The sequence below is a fragment of the Hyperolius riggenbachi genome, chromosome 4, assembly GCF_040937935.1.
Source record: "Hyperolius riggenbachi isolate aHypRig1 chromosome 4, aHypRig1.pri, whole genome shotgun sequence".
In the NCBI taxonomy this organism is placed as follows: domain Eukaryota; kingdom Metazoa; phylum Chordata; class Amphibia; order Anura; family Hyperoliidae; genus Hyperolius; species Hyperolius riggenbachi.
Genome location: NC_090649.1, coordinates 424,592,987 through 424,615,400, shown reverse-complemented (window position 1 = coordinate 424,615,400; position 22,414 = coordinate 424,592,987). Strand labels below are relative to the sequence as shown.

General features: G+C 41.7%; 1 protein-coding gene across 4 annotated transcripts in view; it reads right to left on the bottom strand.

Moving 5' to 3' along the window:
• Positions 1–22,414, bottom strand: part of KIF16B (kinesin family member 16B) — a 635,015-nt gene that overhangs the window by 416,422 nt on the left and 196,179 nt on the right. For all 4 annotated transcript variants that reach the window (XR_011019462.1, XM_068232451.1, XM_068232454.1 and 1 more), the window contains exons 13-15: positions 21,076–21,195; positions 12,066–12,117; positions 9,709–9,846 (exon numbers count right to left, since the gene is read on the bottom strand). Coding sequence is in view for 3 of the 4 variants with exons in the window: in XM_068232451.1 (XP_068088552.1) it covers positions 9,709–9,846; positions 12,066–12,117; positions 21,076–21,195 (310 nt within the window). In the remaining variant the exon portion in view is untranslated. The remainder of the gene's footprint in view (positions 1–9,708; positions 9,847–12,065; positions 12,118–21,075; positions 21,196–22,414) is intronic.

Below are 22,414 nucleotides of genomic sequence, written 5' to 3'. Positions count from 1 at the left end.
TCCTTTGGCAGTACTTTTGACTGTATCCAGAAATTCTGTCTCTCTTATTGGGGAATCTAAAAAACTTTCTATTTTACTACAATTTATTAAGGTTAATAATACTTGTGGTATTATACAATTCTAAATTTTGCTGCATCTCTGTCACATGCATAGATATGTTTCTGACTGATAAAACTGATACTATGAAAAGTATTTGGTAACATTAGAAGGAAAGGAAGTATCACCCCACTTCAATCCCCACTGATGCCAATCTTGGAAAATCAGAAATTTGAACAGGGATTCCAGAGGTAAGTGTATAGGCTGACTCAAGGAGATATGATTCAAGCTCGTACTTTTGTGGCCAATGGAGAGTAGAAGTTTTTGGAGGAAATAGCGGGTATTATACAAAAAGAGGGGATTTATATGTGGAATCTGTGGCAGTTGAGACATTTTTTAATTTCATTGTTGAGAAAGAAAGATTTCAGTAGAAACCTGTCTCAGTTTGAGAACCTTTGTACAGGAAATGGGGGTTGGTTGGGGGATGCTGACATTTATTTATAGATGTCTGGACGGGGGCATACACCACGTCCTTGGGTTTAGGATTAGGTGGCAATAGGATTTACATAGAAGAACTGTCTAAGGGTCAGTGGGTCAGGATTGATGTTATGGCTCATGGGGGCTTGGTATCTACCAGGATATGGAAATTGGGCTACCTTCCCCCATATTTTGTGATTTTGTCCCAAAATTCATGTATTGTGGAAGAAAATATTGAATGCCCTTAACTGCCTCCCAATACGAATGGGCCTCCTATAGCCTTAGTTAGCAAACCTACACCCATATAGCCTTATAGTTCCCTACTAGATTAGGTTTTCAGTCTTCCATGTATTACTACTCATTGCATCATATTGGAAGACCCTTGATATACCCTCTCTTCAAGAAATAATTCAAGCAGACTTCAACCTTCATGCAGAACATATAACAGCTAAAAGAAATGGCCAAGATCAAGTAATTCGATCTCTGGTCCGATATTAGCACATTATCCAAACTTACACTATTTTTTTTTACTGTAATTTGCAATACCCTGGATGGTAATTTGTGATACCCATTAAGTGGTTAGATACAGGTACTTCTCATTCTTAGAACTTATGATACTGAGAAATACAGTTAGCCTTTGTCTTATTTTTTCTTATATTTTGTGTTATTAGATAATGTTTTGGATGGTCTCCAGCTTAACTGGAACAGTTTAGCAGTGCATTTCTGATAGGGCAGCAAATATATTAATCCTTATACAGTATGTCTATTTCAGATGTACAGTTATAATTTGTTTAATATACTGCTGGAATGGGAGTTGGAGTCGGATGATTTTTGTACCAACTCCACAGCCCTGATCATTTATTTAATTACTTTCTGACCAATCCATACTCATCTTATTACATTTCTGTGCTACATTTGAGCTATATCTACTAAGGTAAGATCTAGTACCATAGATGGTAATAATTTATAATTACTGGCTGCTTCACTAAAGACTCAAGTTTGCACCTCATCTTCTCCACCAAGGTGACTGGACACCAGGTCATTAGAAGAGGAAAAGCAGTTAATGTCCAGGTCGAGTGGAGGTATGTGTGGTTTTCATTTTGGAAGTCTTAAAGAGACTCTGAAGCGAGAATAAATCTCGCTTCAGAGCTCATAGTTAGCAGGGGCACGTGTGCCCCTGCTAAACCACCGCTATAGCGCCGCTAAACGGGGGTCCCTTACCCCCAAACCCCCCACTGCGACACTTGGTTGCAGACTTGGTCGTTCCTGGAGGCAGGGCTAATGGCTGCAGCCCTGCCTCCAGTCGCGTCTGTCAGCGGCGCATCGCCGCCTCTCCCCCGCCCCTCTCAGTGAAGGAAGACTGAGAGGGGCAGGGGAGAGGCGGAGATACGCGCTGACAGACGCGCGTGGGGCAGGGCTGCGGCAGTTAGCCCTGCCCCAACCAGGAAGCGCTCCCCCGCATTACGGAGGGGATTTGGGGGATCAGGGACCCCCGTTAAGCTGCGGGATAGCTGCGTTTTAGCAGGGGCCCACATGCCCCTGCTATCTATGAGGTCTGAAGCGAGATTTATTCTCGCTTCAGACTCTCTTTAACAGTTAACAACCAACTCTTTATATCTTTAGTTCATGAAGGTTGTTCCTTATAGGGAACCTGAACCGAGTAAAATTATTTAAAATAAACACATGATGTATCTGCAAATGAATATCATATACTAACAACGTCAATTCCTCTTAGAAGCTCACCATTTTCTTCTTACAACGATTCCAGAACTGAAATACAGTATATTCTGACGTATAAGACTACTTTTTAAACCAGGAAAATCTTCTCAAAAGTCAGGGGTCGTCTTATACGCCAGGTGTCATATAACAGGGCAGGTGCTGAAACTTCCAAGTCGGACTGGAGAGTCTGCAGTTGCAGCATACCTTGGGTGGAGCTCAAAAACATCAGAGGCCACATCCCCACCGTATGCGGCGACCATATGAAAGCAGCAAGGGCGGTGCTGTACAAGTATGGTAGAAGATCACTCACCTTGATTCCTGGAAACAAGTGACTCAACGCGGTCCACATGACAAGGTGAGGTGGCACCTCACTGGGAAAGTGTAAGTGAAGAGTGGAGCAAGCTGCAGGCATCCGGGACGCCCGGGGTATGGGGGAAAAAAAAGTGAGTGAGTGGCGCTGTGTCCAGAAAAACACGCCCTTTTCACCCATCTGGCTTGCCGTTGTAACTTATTTTACCGTATATCCTTCTCTGTTTCTCAGATCTCACTCCTGAGGACTGCAGTGAAGTGGTGCAGGCACACATGTGTGATATCTGAGAGGCAGAGAAGGAGGTAATAGTATACAAGGACGGGCCAGACGGGGGAAAAAAGAAGGCATATTTGCACTACCGCTCTGATAGTCTTGGAGACAGGGACAGCTGACCAATTCAAGCAGGCTTTGTATATAACAACCAGCCAATCGCTTGCCATGATTGGCTGTTTGTTGTATACTGGGTACCACATACAGTACAGCACCAGTATCTGTACCTGTTTATACAGTAAAGCACCAGTACATACAGTACAGTATACAAATGTCCAACAGTCAAGAGGGGTAGTCTTATATGTATATCCAAAAATGTATATTTTAACTGAAAAAGTTGGGGGTCGTCTTCTACGCCCAGTCGTCTTATATATCTTATATATCAATTGCTGTCAGTTATAACTGATAGGACAACTGATGAGCAAGGTAATGTCCATGTTTCCCTATGGCCCAAGTGGGCAATACTACAGTTAACAGTGTGCTGACCAGGAATCTGTTATGTAGTAAAGGCCATTTTTAAAAGGAGGACAGAGAATCCCATTGATCACAGTAGACAAACAGGACACAGGAGAGGAGAAAGAGATTATTGAGTAGACTACACAGGAGGTAAGTATGGCATGTGTATGTTTATTTTGACTTTTAATTTTCAGTTCAGGTTTGCTTTAAGGGTGGATTGCAGAAAGAGGTCCCAAATTTGTTAAAATACAGTATTCCTAGAATTAAGCTTTAAGAACCGTTTAGAAAATTTAACCAATTCTCACTTCAAAATGAAATCCCACGCTCCCAGTAGCCTGCAGGTCTTTAATGCATTATTCAGTAGCCAGGGAAGCAAGAGGCATTTTCAGGCGAGAGGGAAGAGTTTAATTTGTTTACATTGGCAGACAGAAGTGCCAAATCTTGGGTATCGGCTATAACTCTGAATGATGGTTACCAAGGTCTAGATTCATCCACGTTTTTCTTACCATCTTCCCTAGCATAATTACTAAACTTGCAGTTATAATCATTTTGGAGTTATAGGAGTCACTGACTGTATCTAGGTACTAAAATCTAATTTTCTGGCTCTTGCCGGTGCTCTATAACAATATGACTTTAGAGCTTCCTAGCAGCGAGCACGTACATTATATGCATTCCATCTGCAGAGTGCAGAACTACCACAAAAAGACTCTGACAAGTAAGAAGTTTAAAAGTCACTGGAGCATAAATAATAAATGCGATGGAGAAGTCGGTGGTGTGAAGACAAGCATGGACCGCAGCCTTCCTGCACTGTCTGTCATTAACAGCCTACCTAATTTAAGGGAGGTGGAGGGCGCAATCATGGTAACTGTAGTAAGGCTAGAATAACTTACTCTAGAAAAGGGAACTCTACATATGCTTATTTAAAGAAGAAACTTAACTTATAAATAACAAAAGTATTATCTTTCAGACATACTGCGATTTTTTTTTGTTCTATATTTTCACTTCCAGCACAGTGTTCTCCCAGATTTTTTTTCCAGCCGGGTGGCATGAAATAGTAGCCTGGTGGCATGAAAAAGCAGCCGGGTGGGGCGAGATGAAAATGCAGGGCAACTCTGCTTACAGCATAGGAGGAGGTGAGCCGATGACAGCCGGGTGGAGCACCCGGCTAAAAGAGCCTGGGGAGAACACTGCAGCATATCAATTTTATGGATGAAAATTGTATATAAATGGGGCAACATGGTGGGATAGCGGTTAGCGCTCTCGCCTTGCAGTGCTGGGTCCCTAGTTTGCATCTCAACCAGGGCACCATCTGCAAGGAGTTTGTATGTTCAACCCTGTGTCTGTGTGGGTTTACTCCGGGCACTCAGTTTTCCTCCCACAAACCAAAAACATACAGATAAGTTAATTGGCTTCCTAAATTGGCCCTAGACAATCATACATACACGACACTATATAGACATATGACTAATAGATTGAGAGTCCCTCTGAGGGACAGTTAAAGCGGATCCGAGGTGACAATCTAACTATAACAAGTATCTTGTCTATATATCTTATCTAAAATTTAGATAGTATGCACACCAAATCTAGCCTCTTTCGGAGGGACAGTCCCTCTTTGTGGGCCCTGTCCCTCTGTCCCTCTTTCCTTCTCATTTGTCCCTCTTTCAGGACTTTGTCCCTCTTTCTATGTAAATATATATATTTATCTACAAAAAATGTGTTTGATTGACTCTAAACTTTATTCCCATCCTTCAACTTGATATATTAATAATTTTAAAATGTGAATATGAAGAAAAATGAACTAGGATAGAAAGGACAAGTGTGATTTGAATTATAAAACAAGATATTTTTCTTATGAAATCTTTATGGTATGCGTGACTAGGGTTGTGGTGGGGCGTGATCAGGGGTGTGGCTTAAGTGTCCCTCTTTCTCATCTCAAAAAGTTGGGAGGTATGCGCACAGCAATGCAAAGTCTGTGCGACATTCACAGTGCACACGTTGCGTTAGAGTGTAATGTGTAGCGTTATTAAAAAGTGCTGCATGCTGTGCGTTTAGCAATGAATCTGCTGCGTTACTTGTGTTGCACATGCTCAGTAATGTCTTTTTTACCTTTTTAAAAATGTTCCGCATGCGCCGCTTTCGTTCCATAGTAAATACATTGTGTAACGTGCGATTTTACCGTTGCACTGTGAAAGTGTATATGCGTTGCTTTAGGGTCGCGTAATGCGACCTTAACGTTGCATCAGCCGCAACGTCCTACTGTGAAAGTAGCCCAAATATCACTTTATCATGTGTGAGTTTATATATCTTGGCAACTTATTTGGTTTAAAGTAAACTGTTATTTATAATTTAGGTACTATTTAAAGCAGTCTTGAAGTATAGAGGAAAAGAGGTTTTCTGTTTTAGTTTGAATTGTATACAGGGCCGGCCCGCTCATGAGGCGGGGTGAAACTTTTGCCTCAGGCAGCACATTTCTAGGGGCGGCATCCGCCCGTCGGTGGGTGCGGGGAGCCGGCCGCCGAGCTGGAGGGGTAGCGGGCAGGACGGGGGTATTGGGCCTAGCGGCGGGGAGGGGGGTCGGACCCCCCCCTCCCTCACCTGGGTCCCCCGTCCTCCGCTCCCCTCCAGCCTTAAATAGATCAGAATCGCTACTCATAAGAGGCAGTGGGCGGGGAGGACTCGCCTCTTCCTCGATCCAGCGTGCGCTCCACTGACGTGACTTCCTGCAACGCCGCCCACTGAATTGTAAGTGGACGGCGTTGCAGGAAGTGACGTCAGTGGAGCGCACGCTGGATCGAGCGAGGAAGAGGTGAGTCCTCCCCGCCCACTGCCTCTTACGAGTAGCGCCTCTGATCTATTTAAGGCTGGAGGGGAGTGGAGGACGGGGGGGGGGGGAGGCAATAATTTTTTCAAAATTTGCCTCAGGCGGCAAAAAGTCTAGGGCCGGCCCTGATTGTATACATAAGATAAGCTATACATTTTTGGATGGAAAAGAATACCTCTTAGGAAGCTGTAAATATTATATGTTACGTTACAAATTTAGTTAGGTAAATGTAAAAATATAAAAAAAAAATAACAGGTAAAAAAAATACAAAGGTCAGATAGATAAAAAGAAAGGATGTTGTCTATACTCATAATTGCAGTGCAGATAGTATTTTAAAGAGAACCTGAGGTGAGATTGATATAAAGGCTGCCATATTTATTTACTTTTAAGCAATACCAGTTGCCTGGCTGTCCTGCTGATCCTCTGCCTCTAATACTTTTATCCATAGACCCTGAACAAGCATGCAGCGCATCAGGTGTTTCTAACAATATTGTTAGAGCTGACAAGATTAGCTGCATGCTGGTTTCTGGTGTTATTCAGGCACTGCTGCAGCCAAATAGATGAGCAGGGCTGCCAGGCAACTGGTATTGTTTAAAGCGGACCTGAACTCAGAACTTCCGCTTTGCTCTAAAAGATACACAATAGCACAATAACCTTTAAACAAAAAAATGTCTTTGTTACAGCTGATACAAATCCTACAATAAATCTGCAGTGTGTCTACTTCCTGATTCATGGAAGCAGACATATTGTTAACATCCTGTGCTTTCAAATGAGCTTATCTGCCATCTCTGCCTTGGCAGCCATGTGAAACAGGGAGAGAGCAAATTACAACTTGTCACTAGACACAAATGAGGGGGAATTAAACAGGCTAAACTCTCTAAATACATACAGGGTGCATTTCTCTGTTTTCCTTCTGTCCTGTGCAAGAGTTCAGGTCCACTTTACAAGGAAATAAATATGACTGCCTCCACATCACTCTCACCACGCGTTCAGTTTAAGCAAGAGAAAATCATCTTAACTGCACAAAGTAATAAAAAGCAGCAGTCTCAATTGTTCAAAAAGTAATTCAATAAGACTACATCAACTGGGAAAGTCATGGACAACTGCAGGTTATTGGGTTGAATCACTCCAATGTCAATGTTACTGTACTACTATCCAAGTCTTTACCCGTGTCAGTACAGAATTCAAAGGCAACATATGAGGAGAAGGGAATCCAGTCTAATAATCCACCAAAATAGTAAGTAGCATTCTAACAAAGACATTTATATAGTTTACATATTAAGATGTGCACATCTATTTCTAGCTGCCTGGAAAATTGTACATAACACAGTGTGCCTAGGTACACAGTCAAAATATCATCTGCAGCCGAATGAGAGCTGGGCTATGCCAATTATCCTATTTTTGGCTGTAGTTAGTAAGGCTGACTACTATATTGTGCATGGTTGTTTATATAGAAATATCTGCTTGAAGTAACTCTTAAAGAGGACCTGCAATGACTCATAGCAGAACATAAAAACTATTAAGGAAACTCATTTTTAGTTTAATTATCCTGGCTTCACCATCAAAAATGCTTATAACTACCGTATATATTCCTTATGTAGCCCCACCCTCTCAGTGATTTTTAGCCCAATTGATCCCCCAGGGTCCTCTGGGGCAGTAGGCTGTGTGACATCATAGGCTAGGCCCTATGACGTCCCACAGCGTTCTGCCCCAGAGGACTCTGGGGGATCAACTGCTGCTACGGATCACTTCTCGCAAAAGAGCTTCTCTCTGAGCTCTCCCACGAATTTAGTCAGAGAGCAATGCTATTTTCTAAAGCACTTATCTCAGCCTGTCACTCACTACTTCTTGTTTTTTTGTTTAAGGTTTTTCTGGAAGGAAGTTCAAAGGGTCATTTGCTCTGCTCTGTTTCCCAGTTTAAAATGCAGAGTGTAATTTGTAAACTGCAAATATTAGAGAATAATCCAATGTTACAGAAAAACCGCTATAAAACAAAATAAAAATATGAGACTCTTTTCTTTGCTACGAATGTTCTATGAAGTATCCATACTACACAAACAATTAATTATAACATAAGGTTTTTTTCGCTTCAGTGTTCCTTTAAGTTCTACTCAATTAAGATTCTTTTTAATGTTATGCTAGAATGTAATGCATATGCAGAAGTGTTTAATTTGCCTGACACTGATGCATTTTAAAATAACCTTGAATGAAGAGTTTGTAGTATATTTTTACAGACCGGTGTGCAATTACGTTTGTGCCTGACTTCTGATCATCTTTGCTTTCTTCTCTACTTTTCTCTTCCTCTAATGTACCAAGTTCTGTTATGATGTACATCCAATTCTCTAGTGAATGTATTGAGGTCAGCGGAAATGTAGAGTAACGCATCTCAAATGCATTGTAAGCACATCACAAATACATCTGTGATCTATTTTTCCTGAAATAATGGTTTCACCACTGCTTAGTGTCTCCTGTCCATCTCAATGCATTCCTAAAGCAGACATAACCTAGAAAAAAAATGAGTTGTAGTGCACATAGAATATTCTGTGCATCTACCATACATGGGCTATTGATAAGACTGAGTTCTGTCATGAAAAAATAAATATGATTGTATAGTATTGTATAACAATGTAATACTGAGTAGTGCCATTTAATAAAAAAAAAAAAAAAAAAAAACTAGTATAGAAAAATATTTATGTACGGTAACTGTAAAAAGTATGTGAACCCTTTGGAATTAGATGGATTTCTGCACAAATTGGTCATAAAATGTGTGCAGAAATCCATCGCATACCTCAAATTTTGAAAAATCCCTGGCTCTAGTGGCAGAAAGGACAACCACTACTGGCAACCGCCGCCTACGGGTTCATGCAGTACTCTGCTGCATATCCTGAGAGAGAGAGAGAGAGAGAGAGAAGGGGGGGGGGGACCCCGCAGGCTTTAGGCAAGCACCTGGACAGACTAGGAAGCAAAGCACATATCCAATGTTACCATGGCAATACATCTTTCAGCATCTGTGGCTGCATGACTTACAGACAGTGAAGCTGTCTGGCACTTGCCTGATTAAGCCTGTGTGGGGTCCCCGCTCTACCTCAGGATATGTGTACCCTTATTGCACTCCTGTGGCTGCGGTGAGCAGCAACTGGGAGTTCCCCCCAACAGTAGTTACTAGTGGTCTCCTTCCCACCAACCCAGCACACCAAGAAAGCATAAGAACAGTGGCCTCTCTACCCCTCAGATAGTAGTGAGAGGTTGCCTCAGCTCTCAATCCCCCAAGATGGCAGCAAGTTGACCCCTGACTCTCTCCATCCCCACCACCCCTCAAACCAAGATAGCAGCAATTGGTGCATTGTGGGTAGCCACAGTTACACACTGAAATCTGGATTTATGCAAATACCTTCTGTATTAAGAAGGCAAACCACACAAAGCACTGAAATACAGGCACATATCGGCAGATCCAATGTGCGGCACTCTTAGAGCCTAGTAAGTAACCATTCTATTTGTATTATTCTTTGACTTGATCAGAAATCAGGAAAACGATTTGTTTACATACATAGACAAGTGGTATTATTCATGCAGTATGGCAGCTACAGTAAGGTTATAATTATAACACAAAAAACTGTACCTTGGTTTAACTGGGTACGTTCAGCAATCTGGATTCCATTTACAGAGCACTGAGCTTCATTCAGTGGTATTAGGTTGACAGTGCCATTGAGGTTTTCAAAGATGCAATGTTCACTCTCCAAATCGAGTCCATGCAGAACTAGGATATGAAGATGAGATCAGAAAGCGTCATTATTGACACAAAGACAAGAGAACAGAAAGCACACTATATACAACAGGTATGTATCATAATAACAAAAGACCTAAGTGCTATGCTTAAGCAACATTGGATGTTATATCTGTTGGTCAAGTCATGTATGAAATAAAATAAAAAAAATACTTGAAATTTGGGAAAGAGTGAAGAGTGAAAGTATCAGATGACCTCCGCTAACACTCCAATGCATCTGCTAGATCAGCATATGTTTACTGAAGCTCTAATGCAATGTGTTTTGAAGGTTATTCCCACTTGCTCATGTCATAAAATGACCTCCGCTGGTCATGCTGCTTATCACAAATGGAAAAACGATAGTATTATTATTATTTTATGTAGCACCTACATCTTCCACTGTGCTGTACAGAGTATATTGTCTTGTCACTTCACTGTCCCTGAGGGGCTCGCAATCTAATCCCTACCATACGCATACGTCTATGTATGGATTGTGTAATGTAAGCATCGTAGTCCAGGGTCAACTTTTAGGGAGAAGATAATGAACTTATCTGTATGTTTTTGAGATGTGGGAGGAAACCGGAGTGCCCAGAGGAAACCCACGCGGACAGTGAGAGAACATACAAACTCCATGCAGATAGTGCCCTTGCTGGGATTTAAACCAGTGGCCCAGGGCTGCAAGGCCAGAGCGCTAATCACTACATCACTGTGCTGCCCACAGCTGAATTAGTGAGGAAATGGGTATAACTCGTAAAACACCTTTTTTTTTAGTGCTTCAATAAACATAATTTGACAGCTGGGCAGCATGGCGGCGTAGTGGTTAGCCCTCTCACCTATCTCAAGGAGTTTGTATGTTCTCCCTGTGTCTGTGTGAGTTTCCTCTGGGCACTCTGGTTTCCTTCCACATCCGAAAAACATACAGATAAGTTAATTGGCTTCCCCCTTAAATTGACTTTAGACCACGCATGTCAAACTCTGACCCATGGGCCAAATCTGAACTTTAGATTTGGCCCTCAGGTGGTTTCCCCACTTTGCATTATGTTTGGCCTAGTCTAGACCACCAGAGAAGCTATATTGGAGGGTAAGCCCTAGATCACCACGGAAGCTGTTAGGGAGGGGGAAAGCACTAGATACCAGGGAACTGTATAGGAGAGAGAGGGGTTCACTAGACACCAGGGACCTGTACAGGGAACGGAGGGGGCCACTAGACACCAGGAAACTGTATAAGGGAGGGAAGGAGAACCACTAAACACCAGGGAACTGTATAGGAGAGACCAGGGAACCGTATAGGAGAGAGAGGGGTCCACTAGACACCAGGGACCTGTACAGGGAAAGTAGGGGGACACTAGCCACCAGGAAACTGTATAAGGGAGGGAAGGAGAACCACTAAACACCAGGGAACTGTATAGATGAGGGAGGGGGGACCACTAAACACTAGGGAACTGTACAGGGGAGGGAGGGAGGAAGGCCACTAGACACCACCACTAGGGAAAGGAGGAAGGCAATAGGCACAACGGAATGGAGGGGGGGAGAGCTATTAGACACCAGGGAACTTTATAAGGGAGAGATGTAGCCACTAAACATTGAGGTTGGCCTGCAACTTGGTCCCAGAACTCAATTTTGGCCCACTTTGTATTTGAGTTTGACCCCCCTGTCCTAGACTTCTGATACATATACTATACAATACATACATAGACATATGACTTTAGTAGGAATTAGATTGTGAGCCCCTCTGATGATGGGCATACACGGTGAGATGTTTCTTATCAATCAAGCCGCTGATGGCTCGATTGATAATTTCCGACATGTCCGATCACTGCGCCGGATCGATACCGTGATCTATCCCCGCGGGTGAACAATGGAAGAAACGAGAGTCAGATAAGGAAGCGCCCACAGGGACGAGCGCGAATCGATCTACGTGCCCACGGGGAAGCGCCGGTATCGAGCCAGCGGCTCGATACCGGCGCACAAACGAGCCATGTATGCCCAGCATAAGGGACAGTGAAATGACAAGACAATATACTCTGTACAGCGCTGCGGAAGATGTCAGCATAAATACTAAATGATAATAATAACAGCTGGCTTGCGACATAATAATAATAATAGTAATGCTAAAGCACAGGAGTACCTCAAGGACTACAAACATATTAATATCCCCCAAAAAATATATATTTTGTGCGTTTCTATAGGAACCCTTTAAATGCTGAAATTACCTATGTCTTGTTCTGATGCAGCGTCCTCTCTTCCAACATATGTGCGCCCCTCCTAAAAGGGGAAGATTCATGTTAATATAAATTCCTCAGAAATCCTAATTGTAATACAGTGATTCATAAGAAACATGCTGATGTACACAGCCACAAATCACTATTTTCAGCGATTCCATAAGAATCTATAAGTGTGTATATTTTTAGACATTTTATTTAATTTTTACTGTGATTTAAAGGAACAGGATAACCATTCATACACAGCAGGGAGAATTGTGTGCCATGCATTAGACAGTAATTCTCAAAACTGCATAAGTATGAAGAGTGCCCCATTCAAACTAAGTCAGGGTGCCCCTTAATTCATAATTATGCAGGGTGACCTTTAACTACTTACTGCACCAGGTGCAGTATAATCACGGCCTGGCAAACTTCACCTGAAGTACCAGGAGCGCGAAAGTTAGTCAATGGGAACGGGCGGCCGCCATGTGTTACTGTTCCCGCCGGTTAGCGGGGACATCAATGAATGGGAATGCAGTTCCCATGCATTAATCTAAGTCTCCCATTCAATGATTGCGGTGTCTATGAGATGCCTACATTCATTGCATCTTTCTGTTGTTACTGTGCACGCATACATTCTGACTCACATCCTTACATACGTGAATTAGAAATTATGACTGAGGACATCTTGTGGCCAAATAGTAAAACTACATCAAAAAGCATTCTATTCAATAAAATACCTACATGTACTTCTAAAATTATATATATATATAAATATATATAAATAAATATATATATATATATATATATATATATATATATATATATATATATATATATATATATAGATATATATATATATATAGAGAGAGAGAGAGAGAGAGAGAGAGATACATAGATATTTACATAAAAAACTAAACATAATTAGTTGCCTTAGGGATTGAACTTTTTAATAGGTATGTGAAGAGGGTACAAAACTGATTTTTTTAATTTGCGGGCTTATAATTAGCAATGGACGCAAAACTGAAAGAATGCACTTTTATTTCCAAATAAAATATTGGCGCCAAACATTGTACTAGGGAAATAGTTAAAATGTTGTAATAACTGGGACAAATGGGCAAATACAATGTGTGGGTTTATCCACAATAGAATGTTTTATTTTAACACTATAATGGCTGAAAACTTAGAAATAATGAATATTTTCTTTTTTTTCCCTTATTATTCCAATTAAAATGTGTTTAGAATAAAATAATTCTTAGCATAATGTACCTCCCAAAGGAAGCCTAAATGGTGGTGAAAAAAACAAGATATAGATGAAGTAGTTGTGATTAGTTGTGATTAAGTTATTGACGAAAGAATGGAAGGAGCGCTGACAGGTGAAAATTGCTCTGGTCCTAAAGGGGAAAAACCCCTCAGTGGTCAAGTGGTTAAATCATAATCAGGCAAGGTGTCCCAAATCATAATAAGGCAGAACCCCACAAAACATAATTATGCACAGTGCCCCCAAATCTAAATTAGGCAGTGGGTGTAAATAAAAACACCATACTTACCTTCCAGTTAGCACTCATCTTTCAGCCTCAAAGCAGGTAATATGGGCGCTGGCAGCCCCTTTGTAAAATTGGCGCCTCATGAACCACAATGTTAATTGCAGCTACAGTGATGCCTAAGGGGTAATTTGGATGCTGATTTTCAGCTGTAGGCTAATATTGACGCAATATTGCAGTTGCGGGTGGTTAAGCATCGATTATTATTTTTTTTTGGGGGGGGGGGGGTTCAGAGAGTGTTAGTGCAAAAATAGGGTTAGGTTTAGTGACAGCGAATTTCAAAAAAATGTACCAATATTGCATATTACCCATTGTCCAAAAGTGGTATATCAGCAGTATAAATAATATTCTTCTGGAGGCCATCACCAACACCCAAATCTCCATGGCGCCTTTTTAAACATTTAAATTGTACCCAAGGCAGCACAGGGGGAGGAAGGGGAGCAGATGGGACACTTAGGCATGTTGTATGCTGTGCCTCTGTGTCGCCTATGCCCCACTCTCTGTCCCGTCCCCCACCAGGCTGTGATCCCCCAAAATTGACAATGTACAAGAGGAAGGGGCATCCCTTGCAGGAGAAGCACTCCTGCAATCACCCACTCTAGCATTAGGAACAACCCCTCCCCAGCTCAAATTGGCCAGCTCTGCCTCTTCCCCACCCCTTCTATCTTCTGGCACGCCTCTCCCCGCCTCCCTGCTCTTTGTTGAGACACACAGAGCCAGAGTTGCAGCATCCTGACCCCAGGGGTCGAAGCTATGTCCGTTTGTTTGATTGTTTTTTTAACTGAAAGTGCGAGACTTGCGGGACGTACAAATGGCAGTAACTGATGCTACCTGATCCGGCTAGCCCCGCGTATCAGGTAGCATTTTATTAATCAAAAATGTCTACATCAGGTTTACATTAAGTCCTTTTATACCTTCCATGTGGTTCTGGGTCACCATGAGCTGTCTGGGTATTTCTTAACACTATTTTAAAACATCCCAAGCACACCAAATTAGAAATATACAAACACTTTACGGAATACTCCCATTTTGTACATCACAAACAATACAAGTATAACACACAGTATGCAAATAACCTAATGCATTTATAGTGGCAACGTGCGCATTGTGCACATAACAGGAGTTGCGCTACTTGCGCAATGCTCCCTGTGTCAATACCGGTAACATTTGTGCTGGGCAATTTTACCAGACATTAGTAAATCATGGTCTTTCCATTTAGAATACGTTTTACTGATACAATTATGTATTTCATATGAGTAGTTTCCCTTCCCGTTTGCTTTAAAGGGAATATATCTTTTATACTTTATTTTAATTGGCACTAGCAGCAAATTTGTATTACAAATTGGTATAGCCCTGCAGCAGTGATGTCCCTAGGCTTGTGCCCGCTGTGCCTAGTGAGAAACCCAGCCCTCCGTTATCCACATAAAACAAGATATGAAGCTGAAATGATGTTGCTAGAATCTCTCCAACACATACAGCTAACCTGGGTAGAATCCTTTATTTCACAACAAAAGTGTTATTTCCCATTCATAGGTGGCTATACTGCACTGGAGTCAATGTGCAGCCTGTGTAAGAGGACATTTGGCCATGGGGCTGGAGTTTTACTGTATTCTTTCAGAGACAGGCAAGCATGTAGCCAACGCGATGAGGTTTGATGATCACACAGAAGCTATGATAGCGATTTCCTGCACTTCTCTAAATGACTTCCCATTTTTTCTACATCTCCTATGGAGCTCTGTGCTAAATGAGCAACGCATTTACATACGAAAGATCGACTTTAAAGGGGAACTGTCACTAAAAATAAATGAGTGATATTGAAAGAGACATCCTTAAGCTATGTACAGTGCTGCTGAGAAGTGTGCCTTATTCAGCATACATTTGTGGAATAAAGCTCTGCCATCAATTCCCCTGCAGCAATACATTGCTATTGCAGAGTAAGTGTATCCGCACATCCCTGCCTTCCCCTAACAAAGAACTGCCACAGTTCTGATCATGAAGATCGCACCTCCAGCTAAATGCGCCGGCACGCCAGGGCTCAGATAAGAATGCACATTGTTATGTATAATGCCACACTGTCTCATCTATATTAATAGGCGCCTCTTTCCTTTCCCTGGACTTATTAGAATTTAAAGTGAAGCGGTTATGGAAGAGAGTGTACAGTGCTAGTTACAGAGAAAAGAAATGAAGTTTCCAAATGTAACAAGCAAAATTAAAAAGCACAAAAACACAATCTCGTGCCTTCAGAATGCCCACTGACAACCAGGAGAAAACCTGACAATTTGCCTTTAAAGGACAACCGTGACATGATGAGATAGACAGGTGTATGTACAGTGCCTAGCACACAAATAACTAGGTTGTGTTACTTTTTTTTCTCTCTGCCTGAAAGAGTTAAACATCAGTTTCTGTTCTGGTCGGGACAGGGTCAGACTGTAGCATAATTTTTAGGAGAAGGAGGATAGATGCAATTGTTTTTCTCATCACTTTATCTTCACCTCAAATGTCCTTTAAAGGGAAACTGAAGCGAGAAATATATGGAGGCTGCCATATTTATTTCTGTTTAAACAATGTCAGTTGCCTGGAAGTCCTGCTGATCTATTTGGTTGCAGTAGTGTCTGAATAACACCAAAAAACAAGCATGCAGCTAATCTTGTCAGGTCTAATGTCAGAAACACCTGATTGGCTGAATGCTTGTTCAGGGTCTATGGCTAAAAGCATTAAAGGTAGCGGATTAGCAAGACTGCCAGGCAACTGGCATTGTTTAAAAGAAAAAAAATATGGCAGCCTCCATATACTTTTTGCTTCAGGTTCCCTTTAAAGAGTAACTGTCAGGCTGCAAAAGCTAATTTAAACCTCTATTCTCCTGTGTTAAACAGTTTAGAAGGAAGCCAAAAAGGCAATACTGAAGTTAAAAATCTCTCTTACTTTGATGGTTGCTGAACAGCAAAGCTGGTTATTCCCAAGCTGCTAAGGAGGCCGCCAGGCCGCATAACATACTGCAAAGCATTCTGGGGCTGCTTCTTCTCCCCACTCTGCACTACCTTGGGTCCTCCCCCCTTCATTTCCCTATCACGCCCTAAGGCTGCTTTCACAGTGGGAAGTTACAGGCTCATGTTACAGCAGCTTGCATCATCACAGCAATGAAAAATCGCAGGGCACATGTTCCGTTAGAGCAGCCTTTCTCAATCTTTATACCCTGGAGGAACCCTGCAAATAACTTTTGGGTCTCAAGGAACCCCTGCAAACAATTTTTTGATCTTGAGGAACCCCTGCATTTATTTTGCAGGAGGCATGGTCTTTGAAATTATGTGTGGCTGTTTATTTCACTACCCCCATTACACTGCCACACATTATACTGTCTCCTGAGCCCCCAATTTAGTGCTTCTTGTTACAGTACCACCTATTATAGTGTGCTCTATTATACTTCCCCCACGATGGGGGAAAATGCCAAGGAACCCCTGCAGAGTACTCAAGGAACCCTGGTTGAGAAAGCCTGTGTTAGAGTATACTGCATGAGTCGCTATTGTTCCTAGCCACATGGCTAATTAATATTCACTGCACAATAGTGTTGTCCGGATCATGAACCATTAGGATCTTTGATCCTGATTGAATCATCAGGAAGGAGGGAGGATATTACATCACAATTGGCTTCATAGGAGACAGACAAACATGGAACCTGCCATGAGCTGTCAGGAGCATCAATCTCTGCAAATACTATATAAAAATTCTGTGAAATCCAAACGTGGACAGTGAAATGCATATGTAATGTAAGTACAGCCAATCTTTAGCTACTGATATATGTGTTTTTTTTCTCTGAGACCTTATACCTAACAGCTCCTCTTTAAAGCAGTACTACTGTGTGTTAACCTATTAGCAACACCATGAGAATTTCTAAGTACAATTCCTACAGTACTTTTTTATGCCTGAAAGTTTTAATCTTTATTATTATTAGTCACTTTGCTGACGACTCAGAGAGCTCCAGGTCTGTTCTTTGATCACTAATTGCTGGAAATAAGACTACAGCAAAAAGTCAATGTGACTTGTTCAGTGATTATTAACCACTTCGTCCACAAGTCAGTAGATATACGTCCTCTGGGACTTCATCTAAGCCACAGGTCAGTGGATCTACTGACCTGTCCAGAAGCAGTGCTGTGCAGGATTGGGCTTGCTCCTGTGCACATGTCTGGCACTATCTGATGCAGGACTAATTGGTGAATGGGAATATATGTTTCCTGAGCTAATGAGATTGGTTTTTACTATTAAAAATACTTTTATTTTCTCATTCATAGTGAAAAACACTCTGTAGCATTATTTCAGAATCAAATATCTTCACCATAAATTGTGACCGGAACATAATCTAAGTTTTGTGATAAGCAGTAAGAATAGCCAAACAAAATTTGTGTTTTTTTACCTACAGTAGCACTTTATATTTTTAAACTGGAATTGGTAAAACTGAGAAATACATGTTTTTTTTTTCTATTTTTTTTCTTTGTTTTCCCATTAAAATTCATAGAAAACAAAATTGTTTGAGGAAAAAAAATGGCATACAATGAAAGCCTAGTTTGTCTTGAAAAAAAAACCAATATAGATTTCATTTCTGTGTCATAATTAGGGATAAAGTTATTTTTGATTAAATAGGGACATAGATAAACTGTCAAAATTGCTCTGGTCCATAAGTTGAAAACAAGGTCTGGATGCGAAGTGGTTAATAGATCTATGGTAATTTTCCTCACACAAAGAGTTTTTAAATGACCTGTGTATAACATATCCCTGCAATGGCAGATGCCAGCGCGACTGTATTCTGATCCTTTAGATTAGCAGCTCGCAAGTGCAGGGCTCTCTCAATCCTTTTGTGTCTTGGAGGTTGTTACACATTTTATTTGTATTTTGTAGCGATTCTGTATTTTGTATATTGGTGTATAGTATACCCTTGTCTGTATTTTTTGTACCCCGTGTTCGTTTCTTACTTTGTACAGTGCCACGGAAAATGTTAGCGCTTTATAAATCAATAATAATAATCTGTGACCGGGGGTGACAGCTCTCACAACCTTTTCCACAGCTGCAGATTCAAAACAGTAAAAGTCCACATTTCTATCTATACCCCTTCCTCCTCTACTCTGAATTATTTACAGTTACTCAACAGCAAGAAAAGCACCCTTTAAAATTCTCTTCTTAAAGAGAGTCTGAAGCGAGAATAAATCTCGCTTCAGACCTCATAGATAGCAGGGGCATATGTGCCCCTGCTAAACCGCCGCTATCGCGCCGCTAAATGGGGGTCCCTTCACCCCCAAATCCCCCTCCGTGCAGCGCATCCCCTCTTCCTGGTTGGGGCAGGGCTAACCGCCGCAGCCCTGCCCCACGCTCGTCTGTCAGCGCGTATCTCCGCCTTTCCCCCGCCCCTCTCAGTCTTCCTTCACTGAGAGGGGCGGGGGAGAGGCGGCGATGCGCCGCTGATAGACGCAACTGGAGGCAGGGCTGCAGCCGTTAGCCCTGCCTCCAGGAACGACCAAGTCTACGACCAAGGTTTGCGGGGGTGGGTTTGGGGGTAAGGGACCCCCGTTTAGCCGCGGGATAGCGGCTTTTTAGCAGGGGCACACATGCCCCTGCTAACTATGAGCTCTGAAGCGAGATTTATTCTCGCTTCAGAGTCTCTTTAACCTGGATTAATTTTTTCTGTTGTCAGGGAAGTGGGCTTCCCCCAGCCTAGCAAGCTCGGCAGAATATGCAGAGTGGGCAGCAGGGAGCTTTTACAGTTACTTGTCCGGACGGCTGGATCAGCTTCTTATCTCCACCGAGGCGGCGGCGATGTATCCCCGACATGTATTTTCAGTTCTGATCACGATATGACATTTAGTCGGGATCCAGGAGACTATGTCAGCATTACAGCGCCATCCAGTGGTGGAAGAGGGGTGATGGAATTGAAAGGAGATTATGGGGACTTCAGGGAAGGAGGATAGGAATGAACAGCACATAGAAGTATGTGGATCCAGGGTAAACATACCTCTGCACTTACCTTAGGTAGCTTTGCCTCAAGTCAGGTATACTTTAAAGATTTAAAGGACAAATGAAGCAAGAGGGATTTGAAGGCTGCCATAGTTATTTCCTTTTAAGCAATACCAGTTGCCTGGCTGTCCTGCTGATCCTCTGCCTCTAATACTTTTAGCGATAGACCCTGAACAAGCATTCAGTAGATCAGACACTACTGGAGCCAAATAGATCAGCAGGGCTACCAGGCAACTGGTATTGTTTAAAGGGAAAGAAATATGGCAGCCTCCATATTCTTCCCACTACAGTTACCAGTTAAAAGAAGCATTAAGCCTTAAAAAAAAAAAAAAAGAGGAACTTTAACAAAAGATTGAACTTCATTCCAATCAGAAGCCGGTAACCTTTTTCCCCATGAGAATTTGTTTTATCGTTCCTTGAACAGGTCGTCAGGGGGGTCTGTATGGCTGAAACAGTGGTGTCCCCCCTCCCCTCCCCTGTGTGATGTCATGACCATGGTCCTGACAGTTTGTTATCTGTGAACCTTGTTGCATTGCGGGAAATAATGGCTTTTCCCTACCGCCAAGCAAGCAGAATCTCCCTTTGTGCATAGCACTCTCAGTAACATTCCGTACAGGTCACTTAGGAGAACTACATATGTCACCACCTGTTATACATCTCGCAATGTAAATCAGGGAGAGGAAAGATTTCACACGGGGCATACATTGACTAAATAATCTACTGTATAAATGCATAATGTAAAAAAATAAGCAATTTTATTCATTATGTTATTTTTACTACAGTTCCACTTTAACCTATTAGCAGATTCAATAGATTTATCTCATTTCAGATAAATGCAGTGCTTTTGACCTGAGTTGACAGAACTCTTTGTGCTGTAAATTCTTGAAATGCTTTGATCTCTCTCTACTAGCAGAAAATACAGAAACTGAAAGCAGACATCCTCTGTTATTGTCTCACACTGCCCCCTAGTGACAAGTGCCCATAAATACACATTATAGCAGTACTAATTAGAAGCAGGGAACTGTAACAAATAGGAAATTAAAAAAAATGTGCTGAAATAAATTGGCCTGGAGCACTTGCACGCCTTAAAATAAATTGGCTGCTAAAGGGTTGAGGTCAAGGAGCCATTTGAATTCATTACTTTTATGTTCAATGCAGTTAGTAATATGCAGTTGACAGGGTTTGAATACCATATGAATCAGTGTGGCTAAGTGAAGTAGAGTGGTGCTTTAGAAATAAATGCATACCTTGTGAGGCTATAGGTATTCTGCTCCTCATTCCAAAACTCAGCATTCCAGAGACTAAACCAATTGCCGCTTCCCTTTATCAGATATTTGCATCTATGCACTAAACCTGCCAGAGCCTATAGCTTGACATTGATTGGCCATGGCATGTAGATTAAAGGGAGATCAGCTGGCATGCAATTCAGAAAGATTAAAAGGTGACAGCATAATAAGGAGGAGAGACGCAAGTTTTACCTTCAAGTGATACAATATGATGCCAGTGCTCAGAAGATCGTCATCAATGCCAATGAGATGAGGCAGCTCGGAATCCAGAACGACGCCGATCCCCTCTTTGCGGAGAGCCAGAGTCTGCTCCTGTATTGAAATGAGACATTGGGTTACTCCTCCGGGAGGTGACAGCAGGGCGCCGGGTGACCAAACTGAAAATTACATTTACCGCCTAGCAGCAGGTACGCATTTCATTCACTCCTGCAAATAATATTTTTGTTTACTTGACTAATGGAGCTGCAGATGTGAAATTGTGTTAATGGATATTTTGCTTAGGCCCCAGCAAGAAAAGCGGAGCTTGTTAATGTGGATGTGACTCCGTCACTTGATGAGGGCACCGAAACTAATAAAACATCAGCGGCTGGACGTCGTGTTCTGAACTGCAGACTTGACAGATACATCTGGCGCTGTCCTCTGCCCATCTGTAAAATGGGATTATGAGATAGCGCCGTGGACATATTAACTTTAAAGTGTCATCCCGCTTTTCTGACAACTCCGAAATCATAAGGCAGAGTGTTAAAATAAAGAGCTGTGCAAAAACAAATAACCTATTTTGTTTTGTTTGGCCTCAACATGACTGCCAGTTTTTCACACAAAGAAGTAAACACAGACTTGTGAATGAAGAGTTGTTTGTTTAGCATGACTGCGGCTATTGAGTCATGCCACTCGGGTCACTCTATAGAAGAACGTAAAACTGCCCTCCAAGAATTTTTTGGGATTGTTTGGTAAGGTGTTAAAAAAATTTAGAATTTTCATCTAGGTCTTGTTTTATTTTTTGTGAAATTTAATTTCCATAATTTCCTGCCTAGACAGGAAAAAGCAAAGTCTTTACAACAGTGACAAAGAAAGCAAACTGTGACACAACATTAAATAAAAACATATTTTCATACTTTTTATTACCCATATGGTTATATTTGCTTTTGTGCACAATTATTATCGACCGTTTACAAATGACAAGTTCCCTAAGTAAAGTTAATCTTTGCATTTTATTGCATAGCTGCTGTATTTATATATTATAATGTATGTAGTGAGAATTTGTCTTTTGTGTACACTTTCTGTTTGTGTTCAGCTGAAGTACTGCCAGCAATGTTTACGAATAGTGGATGATAAGGAAACAAACAAGATAATGTAATCACTTCCTCGGCTTTGGATATAAGTTCTGTGCTTAACTGTTGTTGCTGTTCTGCTACCATTTTTTTTCTGGTAAAAGGCTTTATGCTGTAAATAGATTTTAAAAGCAAGGAAAAAAAAGCTGACTTTCACACCACTTTAAAGCCACAAAGCAGTATAGACCTTACAGATTGTC